At 43.8% G+C, this 16,403-nt stretch overlaps 1 protein-coding gene across 1 annotated transcript in view; it reads right to left on the bottom strand.

Moving 5' to 3' along the window:
* The window catches only part of Cdyl (chromodomain Y like), a 221,924-nt gene extending 208,425 nt beyond the window's left edge, over positions 1 to 13,499 (bottom strand). Inside the window, exons 1-2 of the mRNA XM_048428142.3 lie at positions 13,374 to 13,499; positions 1,123 to 1,285 (exon numbers count right to left, since the gene is read on the bottom strand). Coding sequence (XP_048284099.1) covers positions 1,123 to 1,125 — 3 coding nt within the window. The 5' untranslated portion in view covers positions 1,126 to 1,285; positions 13,374 to 13,499. The remainder of the gene's footprint in view (positions 1 to 1,122; positions 1,286 to 13,373) is intronic.
* Positions 13,500 to 16,403: the final 2,904 nt, after the last annotated feature.

Below are 16,403 nucleotides of genomic sequence, written 5' to 3'. Positions count from 1 at the left end.
TAAGACTTTCAAGAGGAAAGAAACTGCAAGTATTGCCTTTAAAACGAAAACAAGGACAACATTAAAAGCTCTTTCATTTTAAACAGTGAAAGGCAACCTGGCCTAAGCAGAGATCTCTGCTTTAATGTATCTGGAGTGGTTCTGTTGCGGCAACAAGTGTCTCTGCTGAGGAATGAAAAGACTCTGGAGGTAGCAGTAGTTGAAATAGGAGGGAGGAAGGAGGGATATGGGGACAGCCGCTCTTCAGTGTGGCGTCAACTCCCTTCTACTCACTCTTTCTCCCTGACTTCTGTCTGAGGCTCCTACAGCCCGCCTTCGCCTGTACTTGAAAACACGCTTGACTTCACATACATCATGCTCCTCTCTGGCCTGATGGAATTTAATTGCCCCTCATTAGATCTCACCAGGTTCTGTCCCTCTCAATGAGTAGCTATTTTGCGTCATCCCTTTAAGCATGATTGGATCCTGTAATTCTGTCAACAGAAGAAAAACTCAGCCTGGAGTCTGTGCCTTCTCCATTGTCTATCCACCTCAACCCCAAGTTCCAAGTTTCTGGTGTGCAACACGTGTGAAAGAACTGAGAAGCATTTCTGGGCTGCTGGCTCCAGTGCCCCTGACTTGTTAGGCATTTCTTAGCAATGAAGAAAACCCCTTTCTCATTCTGCCTTGCTCTGCCAGGAATCCAGATGTCCCCTTAGTGAAGCTGAACGAAAAGAATGAGTGTAGCTTTTTCTGGGGTTTATAAACACAGGGTGTAGGACGCCCTGTCTTTCACCTGGAGGAAGTGGAGACTGGAACCCAGCCAAGTATTTCTCAGGTCATCAAAAGTTGCTTTAAAAAGCCATAGAAGAGACGAAAGGAACCACTGTGCTGAAAGGGAAGTTCTGGCATTTTTTATTATTATTATTAATTTAGAGAAGCCAGGTGGGAGGAGACAGAAAATGGAAGGAGAGGCCTGCTTTCAGGGGAGCGGGCTCTGTGAATTGAATACGCTGCTGTGGAGCCTCCACGCTTGTGTTGCCAGGGTCTGAATATGAACCAATACCATCACTATATGGGGAAGAGCTGACAATTCTTTCCCTACTCTCCAAGAACCAATTAAAAGCTCCTGGTTGGTCTTACCATTGTTTCTCTTCAGGGATAAGTTTCCGGCAGGGCACCGTATTTCCAGGTTGTATTCTTGCTTTCCCTGTATCTTGCTTTCCCCGTAGGCTGGCCGGTGATCTACCTGGAATGCCATAAAATCCTTTTGGGGTCTCTGTTCTCTGAGGTCTCTGAGCACCTCCTGCAATGACAATCCCAACAGGAGAAATTTACTGCAGTAGATGGAAAACCAAGGCTCACAAAAGCTCACAAAATACCTGTAGGCCCTTTCCCAGGTCCTTATTGAGTCTGAGAGCCAGCCAGCACTCTGTGCTTTGCTTAGGAAGCAGTAAATAGCAGTTAGCACCAAGTCAAAGCGACAGCGCATTAAAAATGATAGAGTAAAACACAATGGTTAAAGTTGTCAAACTTGCCCTTTTCCGCTACAATAGAAGCCGATTTCTTGGTTCCTTGCAGTTTATCAACATCTATTAACGACACATGAACGAGTGAGTCATGATGTTTGGAAGGCCATCATTCCTGGTTGCTTGTGTCACACAAGAATGATCCCAGCTCCTCCTGCCCCTTCCCAGAAAGCACTCTACAGTTGAACTACCCTTGGTCCTCTGTTCCTCTCTTTACCTCTGTGACAGATTGGAGGATACAGATGGACAAGGAGATGCTCCTGTCCTCGAGTGGTCTATAGCCTAGCTGAGAGATCGAGAGGTAACCAATATCTCATTCTAAAGGATGAAAAGCGCAGAAGGAAGGAGATACTCAGACAGAGACAGGAAGTGATACATCGCTAGGGAGCTGGGAGGAAGAAGCAGGAGCTGTTGGCAGAGCAGTGGGTGGCTTGGCATCCGAGATGGTGTTGCTGTCTGTGTCCTTTGGGATTTATTTTGGAAAGATAAAACTGAGGCCATTTCCCTTGCTTTAAGACGTAGGAATGAAAAGTGAGCTCAGTGCAGGAATGGCCTTCTACATCAGCTTGATTTAATATCGATTACTTTTTTCCCCCTGGAATCTGAGAGACTACATAAAGGATCTTAAAAAGCTGAGGAAACTGGCAGCTGGGGGGAGAGACAACCCTCCTCTCTGGGGACTTCAAGGTGTCAATAGGATCTCTGATGTCCTAAACCACATTTTCTTTTCACATTTATTGATGGCTTATTTGTGTGCGCACTCGGACAAATGGAGTCAGTTCTTTTCACAGGTAACTTTTAGGGTCATGGACAAGCAGGGGGGTTGATCAGGTCTTCACCAGTCACCCCACACTCCTCTGCAAACCGTAGGCAAGGCCTACAAAAGACTTTCACTCCCTGACTGGGGTGGCTGTTCTTCGTGATCAACTTGACCACATCTGGAACGAACTACAATCCAGAAATGGAGGGCATACTTGAGAGAGATTTTTTTTTCTTGATTTGAAGTGGCTGAATCCATTTCTGGTCTGGACCCTTGATCTGAATCTTGAGATGGGAAGACACACACTTTTAGTACAGATCTTGAGACAGTAGGACATACACTTTTAATCCCAGATCTAAAGGTAGGGAAGACATGTATATATATATGTCTTTCTGCTGGAAGTCTATATAAGGGCACAGGAGGAAGCTTTTGCTTTTTGCCTGCTCGCCTTTCCTTTGCTAACACATCAATTCCTTCACTGGCATTAAAGTCTACTTCTTTGGGATTCCAGCATGCGCAGGAGACCAGCTGAGACACCCAGTCTTGTGGATGGAGCAGTTACTGGATTCTTGGACTTTCTGTCCACAGCCAGCCACTGTTAGACCATCTGGACTGCAGCTTTTAAGTCATTTCAATAAATCCCTGTTACATATATTTAGAGGGTGGGAGGCAGAGAGAGAGTCATTTTATAAGTTATGTTACTATAGAGAACATTGATTAATTTAGGAAGACCTCAGTTTCCTCAGTTGCCTGTATGGATAACAGCAATCTTGCCCTACTCTGTCAGTTGAGGCTCTGCCTCACTGTGTCTAACACAACTTAAAAGCACTTCAGAAATGAGAGATGTTTTTTCTTTGTGTCTTAAAAGCAAGGGAAATGGCCTGTTTTATTTTTCCAAAATAAATCCCCAAAGGCATAGACTGAAACACTATCTCTGATGCCAAACCACCCACTGCTCTGCCAACAGCTCCTGCTGGGTCCCCATTCCCCATAAACGCTCTGCATTTCCAGGTCAGATTCTTGCTTCCCCCCAAGGCCGGTCCGTGCTCTGCCCCCCACCTTCACTGACAATCCCGATGGGGAGGATTCGCTGCAGCAGATGGGGATTCACGATAGCGCCAGTCCTTCAGGATTCGATTCTCTGCTTCTATAATGAGTACTCCCGGGATCAAACGCAGGCTGCCAGTCTTGTCAGCAAGCACCCTTACCCACTGAGCCATTGTGCTAGCCCTAAACCCCAATTTTAATACCTTAGATCTGTGAGAGTGTAGTTCATACCGGAGTACACTGAGCACTGTACACAGAGATTCTCGAATGTTCACCAACACCTTGTGAATAATATCCTTTTTTTTCTCTTAAGCCAACATCAAATTTTATTTGAAATCTCAGTGTTTTCATATTATTGCTCAATTTTAAGGTCAGGTTTTCCCTTCATTAATTTATATATTTACTTGCATCCAGTCTCTAGATTGGATTCACCTAATGTGAAAATTGCCAACAAATACTATTATACATGCTTCTCTGACTTTTAGTGAATGCTACCTCTTCTTTTCTAACATTTTAAAATTTAATTTATGTCCTTCACATCCTGCATCTTGATTCCATTCATTTCCCTGTCCCTTCGCATCTTCCCTCTGCCCCTGCAAGCACTCCCTCACCCCCAAATAAAACAAAATTTAAGACAAAAAATAGAAAAGAAAGTGTTGTCGTGGAAGCTGAAGTGTGACCGAGTGAGTCACGCAGTAAACCCATTTGTCCATATATTTTCACTTGCAAGTGTTCATTGCAAAGAGACACTGATCTGGTTCAGGTCTCTGGTTTCTACTACACGATCGATGCTGGGCCCTCACTGGGACTCTTCTTGGATAGCCTGTTGCTGCTCTGTGTTGTGGAGATCCTGCAGCTTTGGGTATGCAGGTCAAACCCCCTCAAGTGCTCTAGCAGATCATAGATGGGGTGGATGTTGGAGTGGGCCAATCACAATTCTGGTTCTGGGCCTGGGCAGCTGCAGGGTTGGTCTGCCCACCAGGTGAGCAATCTCCTTTAATGATTCGTTATAGATGGATGCTTAGCTCAAAGAGGTTCACTTTTCCCGTGGAGTAGTGGCATAGCTGGAACTTGGATCTAGACACTCTGCTTTTGTTATTCTCTGTACCCTGTTGAGAACTGATTTCGGAAATGGCATTAGAATTGTATTAATGCCTGGTTTAAATATTCTGAAGCAGGCATAGGATGCCAAGGATGTGGACCCTGAAGTTATTTTGACATGAGCCTGAGTATTAGCTTCACACTTTCTCCCTGTGTACAGATTAACTGACCTCACTCTCCAACCTGCAATGGTACATCAAGATTGCTGTTGTCAACACAGGCAACTGGGGAAACTGAGGCCTTTCCAGATCAGGGTAGTGTGTGAAATTCTCTTGCTGGTCTAACCGGAGGTTTGCTGGTGGAGTGTGGTATGACCCTGAAGAATTAACATCATCTTCCTGTTTGTCCATGAGCCCATAACGGGAATGGCAGTTGGTCATCTCCATGAGTTTATTTAATGTCAGTGCCGCATCTGTAATGTGCTAGTCAGAACCACACGTCATAAGCATGTGTGTGAAAGGACACACAACACATTTACAGCTAGCAAATGTAAGCCACTATTATTAGCCAGAGAGTTAACATGGGAGCATTTCACGGGTGGGATATCTGTGTTTTGTCAGGCATCATTTAAGCAAAAACAAAACAAAACAAAGAAACCAAACAAGTTGTAGAATTTTTCATCTGAATTCAAATTTTTCCCACTCGGTTTTTAAATTAAGTAATAGTGGAATACCTATTCGACTGCTTGAAGTTCAAATGACACATCAAAAGCCAAGTGGCCTTTAATCGCTCCGTGGTAGACGCTGACTCACTGTCAGATACTGGGTAGAGATGACAAAGGGACAAATTGTCCCTTGGTGCTTGGAAATTACCTCTGCATCTTTTCGCCTTAGAGTGGCAATCTTTCCTCTGGTCTTGAAGGTCAAGAACCCTCCTCTGGGTGCTCCTTGTCAAAGCACGGCTGGGAATCCTGAGCTCAAGGACTTAGGTGCTTGCGGGGAGAAACAGCAGATTTCTGGGGGGAGTTTCCGGTTCTCTTCTCCTTGGGGGCTCGCTGACCTTATTCCCACTTCCTGACTGTAAATGAGACTTGTCATGTTCGAGAGGCCATTTTGCTTGGACCTCCCCTGACCTCCCTTGATAGATGTGAAATGAATCAGTCACAGAGCTCAGGGTCACACACTCGGTGCATGGCAGAATGTGGGAGAAAGATGCCCTCAGCACTCAGTTCTCGCCGCTGGGCTCGCTGGAGCCGAGGAGCTGCAATGACTTTCTTTGCTCTCTTGCCTCATTTCTTACAAACTGGAGCCATTTTTTTTTTTTTAAAAAAAAAAAAACTCTAAATCCTTTGGCTGTAACTCTACATTTTTTTTTTTTCTCTTGGGGACATGAAGAGTGAGTGACTTCAGGTGGCAGGATGTGTAAACACGGAGGATCCCAGTGTGACAGGATGGAGGGCATGAGCATCTGCAATCAGCTACTGTCCTGGTCACAAGTGTTCTCTGGCTACGCCTGGGGAGAAGGCTGGACCGGCTGCTCGCGGCTGCCCTGTGTTATCACCTGCCTTAGATGGGGACAGCAGTCACTGTGTGACTCATGTCTTTCTGTCTTTCTCACTTCCTTCCCCTTACCTTCTCTGAGGACTCTGCAGGCAGTCTGGTCCAGGAAGAAATGGAGGGGAATTCCTGGCACCTCTGCACTGTGTGAGTACAGAGAGAATGCTAATGCCAAGGGAAGTGAGGCGTCGGAGCCATAATTGCCGGGCTTTAGGATTCTAATCCTCATATTCCATGCCAGATCCCCAAGGCCATGGCTCAGAGCTGACCCATGAGGAGCAGAGACCAAGTCTCTCCAGGAGCATCTTCCCGCCTTCAGGAGGACTCTGGAGTTCGTTCTGCACAAATTGGTGGCCCCAGGGTCTGCTTCTACCAATCTGTTGGTTTGGGTTTTCTTTTATACTTCCCTGCCTTTCTGGGCTTCCACTGCCCTCCCTGGCCAGTTTAAGATGGGTGTGTCCAAACTGGAGGCAAGCTTATAAGTCGGTCTTAGATGTGTAAGTCAGTTTCAAGTCCAAAAATGTTTCCCACTCATACACATAAAGGATGCCCTTTGTGGAAAGATTTTCAGGAAAGAGTCTCTGCATCTGAATTTTTCTGTGTGCTGTGGTTCCCCTCCATCCATCAGGCTCCCTTACCACGCACTTCCGGGGAGTGATCCATTACTGGACACAGTTTATAGAACACAAAGTGAGAGATAGAATTATCTGTCTCCCTTGAAGGAGAGTCTGAGGAGAGAACAGGAAAGACAGCTGGTCATCCTAAACCTTTGGGGAGTCAGTTCTCTCCTTTCAGCATGTGGGTCCCAGAGATGAAACTTAGGTCGTCATGTTGATGACATTCACGAAGCCATCTTGCTGGCCCTGGGAGCTGAGTCTCTTCTACCTTCTTTCTGACAGTCATTAGGTGTGTGACCTCTAATAAATCACAGACTTCCTCCTTCTGTCATTTCCTCACCTGCCACAGGAGAGGGTGGGGTCAAAGGGCCTCTTCCAGGGAGCTATTCACTTAGCACCCATCTCCATAGAGACATAGAGAGGCTAAGGGACCAGTGGGGGCAGGAGGGAAGAGAATTTTCAATCAGTAAGGATTCTGTGATCTTGGAGAGAGAAGCACAAGGACCAATATTGATTAAGATCCTTGGGTTTCTCACTGCCAGTGGGCATGCAGTGGGCACAGTCACAACTGTGATCCACATTCCGAGGCCCTAGTTTGGTCCTATGCTGGTTCCTTTGCTGTCAGGCAGAGTTGGTGGGCTCCCATTAGCTCAGCTAAGCTGTTTCAGTGGGTAGCCCCATCATGGACTTGACCTCTTTGTTCATATTCTCATTCCTCCCACTCTTCGACTAGACTTTGGGAGCTCAAGCCTAGGATTTATCCCCATTACTTGTACTGGCTTTTTGGAACCCATTCTCTTTGGAGGGACACCTTGCTCAGCCTAGGTGTAAAGGGGAGGGCCTTGGTCCTGCCTCAAAACAATGTGCTCGCTCGAACTCCGAAACAATGTTCCTGATTTTGTTGACTTCCTGCGGGATGACTTCCCCTCTCTGAAAAGTGGATGGGAGAGGGGGGTGAGATGGGAGAGAATGTGGAGGGAACAGGAGGAGGGGAGGGAGTAGGAACTGGGAAACTGTGTTTGGTATGTAAAATGAGAAAAGATATTAAAAAAATAATTTTTTAAAAAATTATTAAAAAAATAAAGCTAAACAAAAAGATCATTGGGGTTCTCGTGTCAATTAAAATGAATGGCTTCATTTGTTCTCATTTTTCAATTATTATTATTTGTCTTCTTTAACTTTTGTGGCATTTATTTGTTGTGTAACTAGAAAGGTTTTTTTGTTTTTTGTTGTTGTTTTTTTTTTTCAAGACAGGGATTTTTCTGTAACTTTGGACCCTGTCCTGGAACTAACTCTTGTAGACCAGGCTGAACTTGAATTTACAGAGATCCGCCTGTCTCTGCCTCTCGAGTGCTGGGATTAAAAGCGTGTGCCACCACTGCCCAGCTGACTAGAAAGTTTTTTAAACATATTTATATTTGTATGCGGTGTGTGTGTTTGTATATGTGGTGTGTGTGTGATGTGTGTGTGTGCATATTCTGGTGCCAGAGGAGGCAAGAAGAGGCCATCATATCCTATGGAGCTAAAGTTATAGGCAGTTTGTGAGCCACTCAACATGTTTGTTGGAAAGGCAATTCCAGTTCCTCTGAAGAACAGTAAATGCTTTTAACTGCTGAGCCATCTCTCCAGTCCCTAGTAATTTTATTAATTTTATTTTATTTTTTAAAAGACATAGTCTCATGTATTCCAAATGGGCTTCCAAAGTAATTTGTCCCCAGGCTTGCTTGCACTTTTGATCCTCTTGCTTCCACCGTTCAGGTCCTGAGCTTATAGGTATACATACTACACCTGGTTTACATGGTGCTGGCGACTGAATCCAGGGCTTTGTGCACGCTAGCAAGCCCTCTGCCAACTGAGCTACACCCCCAGCTGGAAGTTTTGATTCACAGGATGTAATGGTTATGTGTAGCAGTCAGTTTGATTGGGTTGAGAGATACTGAGGAGATTAACAAGACAACTGTTTCAGGAGATACTTAGTTTATGAAGACTTTGGCCTTCTTACTCCATTGATGGAGGAAAAACCTAACATGCCACTAGGAGGGAGTGGAAGTGTGGAAGGTGGGGTGCAGCTGGAGGAAGTAAATCCTGGGTGTTGATTTCAGGAGGAAGTCCCTTCTACTTCCTCTATTCCTTTCTTCTTTCTTTTCACTGGTGTGTCTCCTTTTGTAGCCTCCTTGTATGTGATAAGGGAATGAAATAAAATAGTATATTCCACAGCTTAAAATGTTCAAAGAACAGCTGATGTGGTGGCCCAATGCTTTTAACACCAGCTCTCTGGAGACAGAGGCAGGCAGAGCTCTGTGAATTCGAGGGTAGAGAGCTCCAGCACAGTCAGGACTACAAAGAGAGACCTGTCTTAGAAACCCAAACAAGAAATGTATAAAGAACGGTAGGTAGAAAACAATATAATCTTGAACTATGTCAAACAAATAAGAAAATATATAAATTAACTGTTATAGTTAGAAGTAGTTTAATGAACATCTCAAAGAATTATAGATCAACTAGAAATAGAGATAGCATGGGTATTTGCTTAACATACAAAAATATATGAATATCTTAAATGAAAATGGAATTCTTGCCCAATATTTGCAATAGCCATGCATTAAACCATAAAAGAAGCTTCAATAAAGTCCAAAGATGATATCTCATTTGACAGTATTTTTCAATTACAATGTCATGAAATTAACATTTTTGAAAAGATGCCTAACAAATCCTACTTATTTAGAAGCTAGATAACATATTACTAAATAATATCAGGTCTAAAAGATACTCTGAACTAAAATACTACATCTTAGAATTCGTGTAACATACATGAAGCAGTACTTAAAGGCAAGCTGTAACTTTAATACTCTAGTGAATGATAACAGTTAAGAACTGGGGCTGAAGATATGGCTCAGTGGTTAAGAACACTGGCTCCTCCTGTAGAGGATTCAGGTTAGATTCTGGAATCCCCATGGTGGCTCACAACCATCTCTAGCTCCAGTTCCAGAGCACTTGACACCCTCTTTAGGCCTCCAAGGGTACTGCATGCTCACAATGCACATACATACATGCTGGCAAAAACACCCATATGTATAAAATAAAAATCTTTATGAAAAGAAAAGTTAAAAATAAATGAACTCCCTTAGTCAGATCTTACCTAATATCCATTAGGGTCACTACTATTAGAAAATCTAAAAGTGAGTATCTCAAGGCTTAGTTTATCTTTTAAATTCAGGTATTATTTTCATATAATAAAATGCACCTATGTTAGAAGTTTGATTTTTATCTATCTATCTATCTATCTATCTATCTATCTATCTATCCATCTATCTATCTATCTGCTTATTTGAGACTAGATTTCACTCTATTGCCCTGACTGGTCTGAAAATTGCTATGTAGATTAGGTTGGCTTCAAACTCATAGAGGTTCAGCTGTCTCTGGATCCTACGTTCTGGAATTAGGGGTGTGTGCTACTTCTCCTGTCTTTTTATTTTATCCTTACCCCCTGTCTTTCTGTTGGGGTACAATGTGTGTGCACTCAGGTGCATGTGTTCACATGAGTGAGTGTAGGTGCCGTGAGGTCAAAAGACAACCTCAGGTGTCAGCCCTTTGCTTCTGAGCACCTTGTGTGAGATGCGTCTCTTGTTTTGCTGCTCTGTATGTCATTGGCACACAAGCTATTGGGGATTCTTCAGCTCTCACACATGTGGCCATAGGAGCCCTGGGATAACAGATATTACTGTGCCTGGCTTTACGTGGGTTCTGGGGGCCCAAACCTAAATCCTTACATTTGTGTGGGAAGCTCTTTATTATTTATTCTCGGATCCATCTCCTCAGCCCAAATTTGATTGAAACTTTGCTTCATTTGTTTAGCGTATGTGTATTTATGCTATGGTGTGTGTACGTATGTGTGTCAGGACAACATGCAAAACTAGGTTCTCTTCTTCAGTCCTGGATCCCAGGATCCACCTTTGGCCATCATACCTAGTAGCAAACACTTTTTACCTTCTGAGCCATGCGACTTGCCTAAGCTCCATTTGTTAAAGGCCTTCAAAGCCCAGGTAATGGATCTGAATGGTCAGAGGTAACAAGATACAATAAAACATTTAACAGTCTTGATACTGAATTAATGGTCCTATCACCTCCTTACTCTACCTAATCTTAGGCAAATTATTTGAATCTCAGCATCTCATTTCCTCATCTCTAATGGAGATGGGAGAATTATGGAAGGGATAACGTAAAGCATTGTATAAAAATAGATATGATTAGTGACAACTATGATGGAACGTCTTAAGCTCGGGAAGGAAGTGAGGCTCCTGGAAGAGATTACTGATGCCATAGTGGGAGGGTAACTAGAAGTTAGGTAGGCGTGGCAGTCTCAGAGGTTGCAGGTATCGGGGTGCATGGAGAATATTCTGGCGGATGAACGAAGGCCAGAGTTTTGGAACATTTCAAAGCATAACACTGTTAGGTACAGTCAGAGCTACATAAGGAAAAGACTAAGGCCATGTAACCAGTGTGACTCCATCTTAATGACAACATGATGGTTTTTAAAACATTTTATATCAGGGGAGTAGATAAGGTTTTCCTTATGCAAAGATCCATGTGGTCGCTCTCTTTGTAAGAACGAGATTAGAGAGTAGTCAGAGCAATTTGGGGACAGTTTAGGTGACATGGTGCTAGCTTGGTGATTGTGATGGAAATGATGGAACTGAACCAAAGGTAGAGAGATTTGGAGATTTAGAGAGATTTGTTTTTGGTGATAGGTAGTCATGACTCCCGAGAGAGCGCGACTCAGCGAATCAGTCCTCCCACGGATGAGCTCCTTACTTTGTTATTCAGTACCAAGTGGTTAATCTAAAAAGATAAGCAGAGTAGCCACATTAAACGGACTCAGCAGGCTGTATTTATATATTTGCATGGGATAATGAAGAAAGAGAAAAAAAAAGGTGAGGAGATGCTGGTGGCTCCGGGAGGAGCTCGTGGGAGGAACAAGGTAGGAGGTGTATATGATCCAAACACACTGAAATTCTCCAAGAATTAATAGAAACATTACTTTCAAAAAAGAGATGACAGTGAGAACCAATGGAAGGCATTAAAGGTGTCAGAGGGTTTTAAATGAGGGTGTTATCTATTGCATTAGGGAAGCTGGAAGGAGACCAGCCAGGCAGGAAAGGTGATGAGCTAAATTTTGGGTGTCTGGCATTTGAGTTGCTTTTGAGACATTTTTCCTGGAGATACAAAGGAGCTGATTGGATAAATTTGCCAGTGATTGATTGATCAGGCTGTACCTGCAGTTTCCTGTCACCGTCTACCCATGGCAATGTGTCCTGCTGCCACTCCAACTCCCATGTCTCCAACTGGGACGCCTCATCTTTCCTCCACTCACTCGCTGGCTCACAGTTTCTAACGGCACAGGCACCCCACTTGTCATTCATTCTACAATCTGGGTATCACGTTTGGGAATTTTCCCTTGTTGTGTTCCCCAAATTTAATTAGTCACAAAATTCATTTTCCCTCCTTTAAAATACCCTCTGTATCTTTTTCCAATCATTTGTTTTCTTTCAAAACTTTCTGTGTGTGAGTGTTTTGCCCGCGTGCATGTGTATGTCTGAAGAGGGTGTCAGGTCCCCTGGAACTGGAGTTACTGATGGTTGTCAACCACCATGTGGATCCTGGGAAACAAACCTGTGTCCTTTGTAAGAGCAACATGTGCTCTCAACGGATGAACCATTTCCCTCCAGTCCTCCCACCCACTTCGTGAGAATGAATCTCACTGTATATTCCTGGCTGGTCTGGAGCTCACTATAGATATCAGACTGGACTTTAACTCATAGAGCTCTGCCTGCCTCTCCCTCTCAATCTCTGGAATTAAAGGCATATGCTGGCAGACCTGATTTTTTTTAAATATTAAAAAATGTTTAAGTTAGCATGCAATGTGGTAGGTGTCATTACAACATGTTCATTTTTTTTGTCATTATACTCTGTTCCTAGCCACACTCCTCTTCCACTGCCCTAACCCATTCCAAGAACCAATCTCCCCCATTTAATCTAATTCAAGCCTTTATTATATAAAATACCGGGCTCTTAGTGTCAAAGTTCTGTCTCCTGCTTCGGGTCACTATCCCGAACATGATAAAGTTAGTCTCTTAGAGGTGATCTCCTCCAGTCTATTCCTCCCACACACCTTTGGGTGGCTCCCCATTGGCCCAAGGTGAAAACCAACTGGCTTTGGTTTAGAGTTCAAGGCCTTCTGCAGTCTGTTTCCAACTCACTTTACCGCTATGTTCTTCCCCACAGCGCTGTCAAGTCATGTGTCTGCTGGATGCAGATCAAGTACTGCATCACTGAGTTATACTCAGCCTTCATGCTTTAAATGCTCTTTTGGAGGTGGGAAGATAGCTCAGTGGGTAAAGTACTTGCTGTTGAAGCATGAATACCCAACTCTGTACTCCTAGCACCCATGCAAAGGCTTGACACTGCCTGTAAGCCCCTGCACCTAGGACCCGGGACACCCTGGCTGTTAATCTATTTGAAGCTTCAAGCTTCAGGCTCAATAGAGGTGCCATACCAAAAAGAGAAGAAAAGGGAAAAAGAAAAGAAAATGGAGAAGCAAAGCGACATATGTAGACATCCCCACACCAACCTCTAACTTCCGTACACACCCATGTGGGTGAGTGCTCCTTCATTGCGTAGATCCATCCCGAGTAATTACAAAAGCCCTTGTTCATGGGGAAAGTCTGCTCCAAATCGTGGTCCCTCCTTAAACAGAGCATGTGAGAGTGGGCCTTTGGATTGGAGTGTGGACAGGGTTCTGGATAGGTCTCCTCCGCCTTTTTTGTTTGTTTGTTTCTGCTCCTACCTGCTTTGTCACTGGAGAAGAGTCCCCTCTGGATGTTTGAGCATCTTCTTCAGGCAAGTGCTTTTAGGTAGGAACAGATGCCCCCAAGGAACAAGTGAGTCACTAAATCAACCCAAAGCACGTCCCTCCCCTGTGCATGGAGGTTGCCTCTGCCCTGTTTTTCTTCTCACGGGCAGACACTGCCTCATAAATGATCCCTATTGTGATGTAAGACTAACAGACCCACATTTCTGTAGCCAGTAAAACAGCAGTTCTGAGCTATGCAGCTTCTTGTCAGAGCCTTCAAGAAGCCAGAGGCATCGCACCAAATCATAGTTGAGTTTTATGGGGAACAAGTATGGCCTTGGGCTGATTGGGCTGATTTCATCTGGAAAATGTCATATAGAAAGCAGTGATCTGGTCATTGAGCTTGTGCAAGGGTGAAGTTGGATCCCTGTGACTTGCAAAGGTGGAAGGAGAGGACAGAGTTGTCCTTGGACCTCCACGTACACAACACATGCTCACACATCAAACACGAGAAGGGGAGGAGGGCATCAGTAAAATAAAGGATGCTGAGAGGCTGGTGACACTCTGGAAAGATGCACAGTGGTCTATCAGGATGCCACATAGGAAGAGACAGAGGAGTTGGAGGTATAGAAGTTTCTAGGGCGTTGTCTTGCTTTCTATTCTGAACAGATGGGATTTAAAACACCTGTGGGCCAATGAGTGAGGCGCCTGTTTGCAGCAGGTAGTTAACATTTAGGTGTGGGTTTCAAGAACGATGCTGAAGGGAGGCTGATGTGAGCTGGAGTCGTATGTAGAAAGGAGAGAGCCAGAGCTGGGGAAGGGCTTGAGCTATTTTAGGGAGAGAGGAGAGTGAGGTTTGTGAAATTCCCATGTGTCGTGTGCAGAGGAAGAAAGTAAAGGAAGCAGGAGATGTGGCCGCAGACAGGAAGTCCAAGAGTCCAGGGCGGGAAGAGCTTCAGGAAGGGTGGAGTGGTTAGCGGGTGGATGTGCTGAACTGTAGTTCCTGGATAGGAAGGGAAGCCAGGGACTGTGGAATTCAGGATTACCTTTCACGGTGTGTGTGTGATGCATGTGCACGTGTGTTTGTGTGAGCGTGCACTTGAGATGGGTGGAGAATTGATTCCCAGAAGCCCGTGTGCTGAGGATGATCTGACCTCTTTCCGGAACTCCACAAAACATTTGACCAGTTTTCTTATTCTTGCTTTAAAAAGAAAAAAAAAAATCATTTTTAAGGAATCCAATTATCCAACAAAGACTAAGTCCAGAAACATGGATTATCTTAATTCTGAAAGTTGTCCCTCAAAGCACAGCTTTAGTTACTATTCCTTTTTTTTTGGTGGTTATTTGACATGAATAAGACATTGTCTAGTCTTTTGAACACTTGCATGTTTGGAGCAGGGATTGTGAAAATCCTGGGGTGAATTTACTTCTGAATCTGTAAACAGGGGTCTTCAGAGCTGCCTTTGCTGGCTGGTGAGAGAAGGCCCATTTCTGGGGAGTCCTGATTCTGCTCATCTGTTGCAAACAACCTAGTAAGGTCATCGACGATGGAAATCCAAGAGAGATGGTTTCTGAAACAGTACAGGAAAATGGGGCTATTAGAAGGCAATGACATTCTTTAATACTGAGAACTCTTTGTCTACGATATATTGCTTTCATTTCCTTTTTTTTTTTCCTTTGTGCCTGTGCTTGGTTTGTGTGTGAATATGGGCAGTGTGGAGGTCAGAGAATAACCTCCAGTGTTAGTCCTCACCCTCCATCTTGGTCTTTGGTGGCTTCCACTGAGTACACCAGGCTAGCCCACTCAAAAATTTCCAGGGATTAGAAGGGCTGGGATTACAGATGTGTGCTACCACATCTGACGTTCTGTGGGTTCTGAGGATCTAGACCTGTGTCCCGCTTGCGGAGCAAGCAGTTTATCTATTGAACTTCTTCCTGGCTCATTATACATTGTGTGTATTTGTATATGAATAAACATTTGTGAATTAAATAACTTGGTTGCATTATTTAGTATGTTTTGGTTTTGTATTCTTTTTTAGCGAGTGTGTGTTTGTGTGTGTATATATGTGCAGTATGTTTGTGCATGCATATTTCTGTGTGTGTGTCCTTGGGCCGTCCACCAGAAGACATCAGGTGTTCCGTTTTATTATTCTCTACCGTAGCCCTTTGAGACAGAGCCTCTCACTGAACTTGAAGCTAGTCTTGCAGCAATACATTCCCAGTAATCCTCCTGTCTCCACACTCCACAGTGTTGGGGTTACAGGCAAACCTGGTCATGTCCAAGTGTTTGCATAGGTGCTAAGGATTGCAACTCTGCTTGCACAGCAAATGCTCCTACCTGCTCAGCAATCTTTCCAGCCTCTCCCTTTCCTTTCGTATTTTATACTCTACTTTAAATTTGCTTTTGTATTAGGAAATACTTAATACAGAGAAGCAGAAAGGAGAATACAAAGAACCTATGTAAATTTAACACTCAATATATTGCCATATTTTCTTCTCATGTAAATATATGTGTTCAATTGTTTTTTTTTTTTTTTTGGAATCTGAGAGTTTGGCTGCAGGGCCCTCCTAGATGACAATAATCTATTGCGCTCAGATTACTTGTGTAATGTGGTATAGGACTCACACACAATCTAGACACAGCCTCCTGTGTGCTTTAAATATTCTCTGGAGTATTGATGATATCAAGCACACTACAAATGCCGTGCGACTCACCACTAGACTACATAGTTCAGAGAAGAATAGCAAGAGACAGTGTGTGACTGTTCAGTATAGGTGCTTTCAAAACTGTTTTATGATTCATGGCCACTTCAATCTACAGATGGAAATCTGAGAATACTGATGGTCAAAATATGTATACATAAAAAAAGAAGCAGGGAGCTACCGACAGTCCTTAAGGAGAGGATGTGCAAGGGTATTGTCAGGCCTGAAATTCAAATTCAGGAGGGATCTGCTGATCTTTCCTTCATCTCTAAAATGAACTGACGAATAAATACATTTGTAACTAGATGTAAAGGGTTCCCT

This window comes from Myodes glareolus, chromosome 14 (genome assembly GCF_982192425.1).
Source record: "Myodes glareolus chromosome 14, mMyoGla1.1, whole genome shotgun sequence".
In the NCBI taxonomy this organism is placed as follows: Eukaryota; Metazoa; Chordata; class Mammalia; order Rodentia; family Cricetidae; genus Myodes; species Myodes glareolus.
This window is presented reverse-complemented; position numbering and strand designations above follow the sequence as displayed.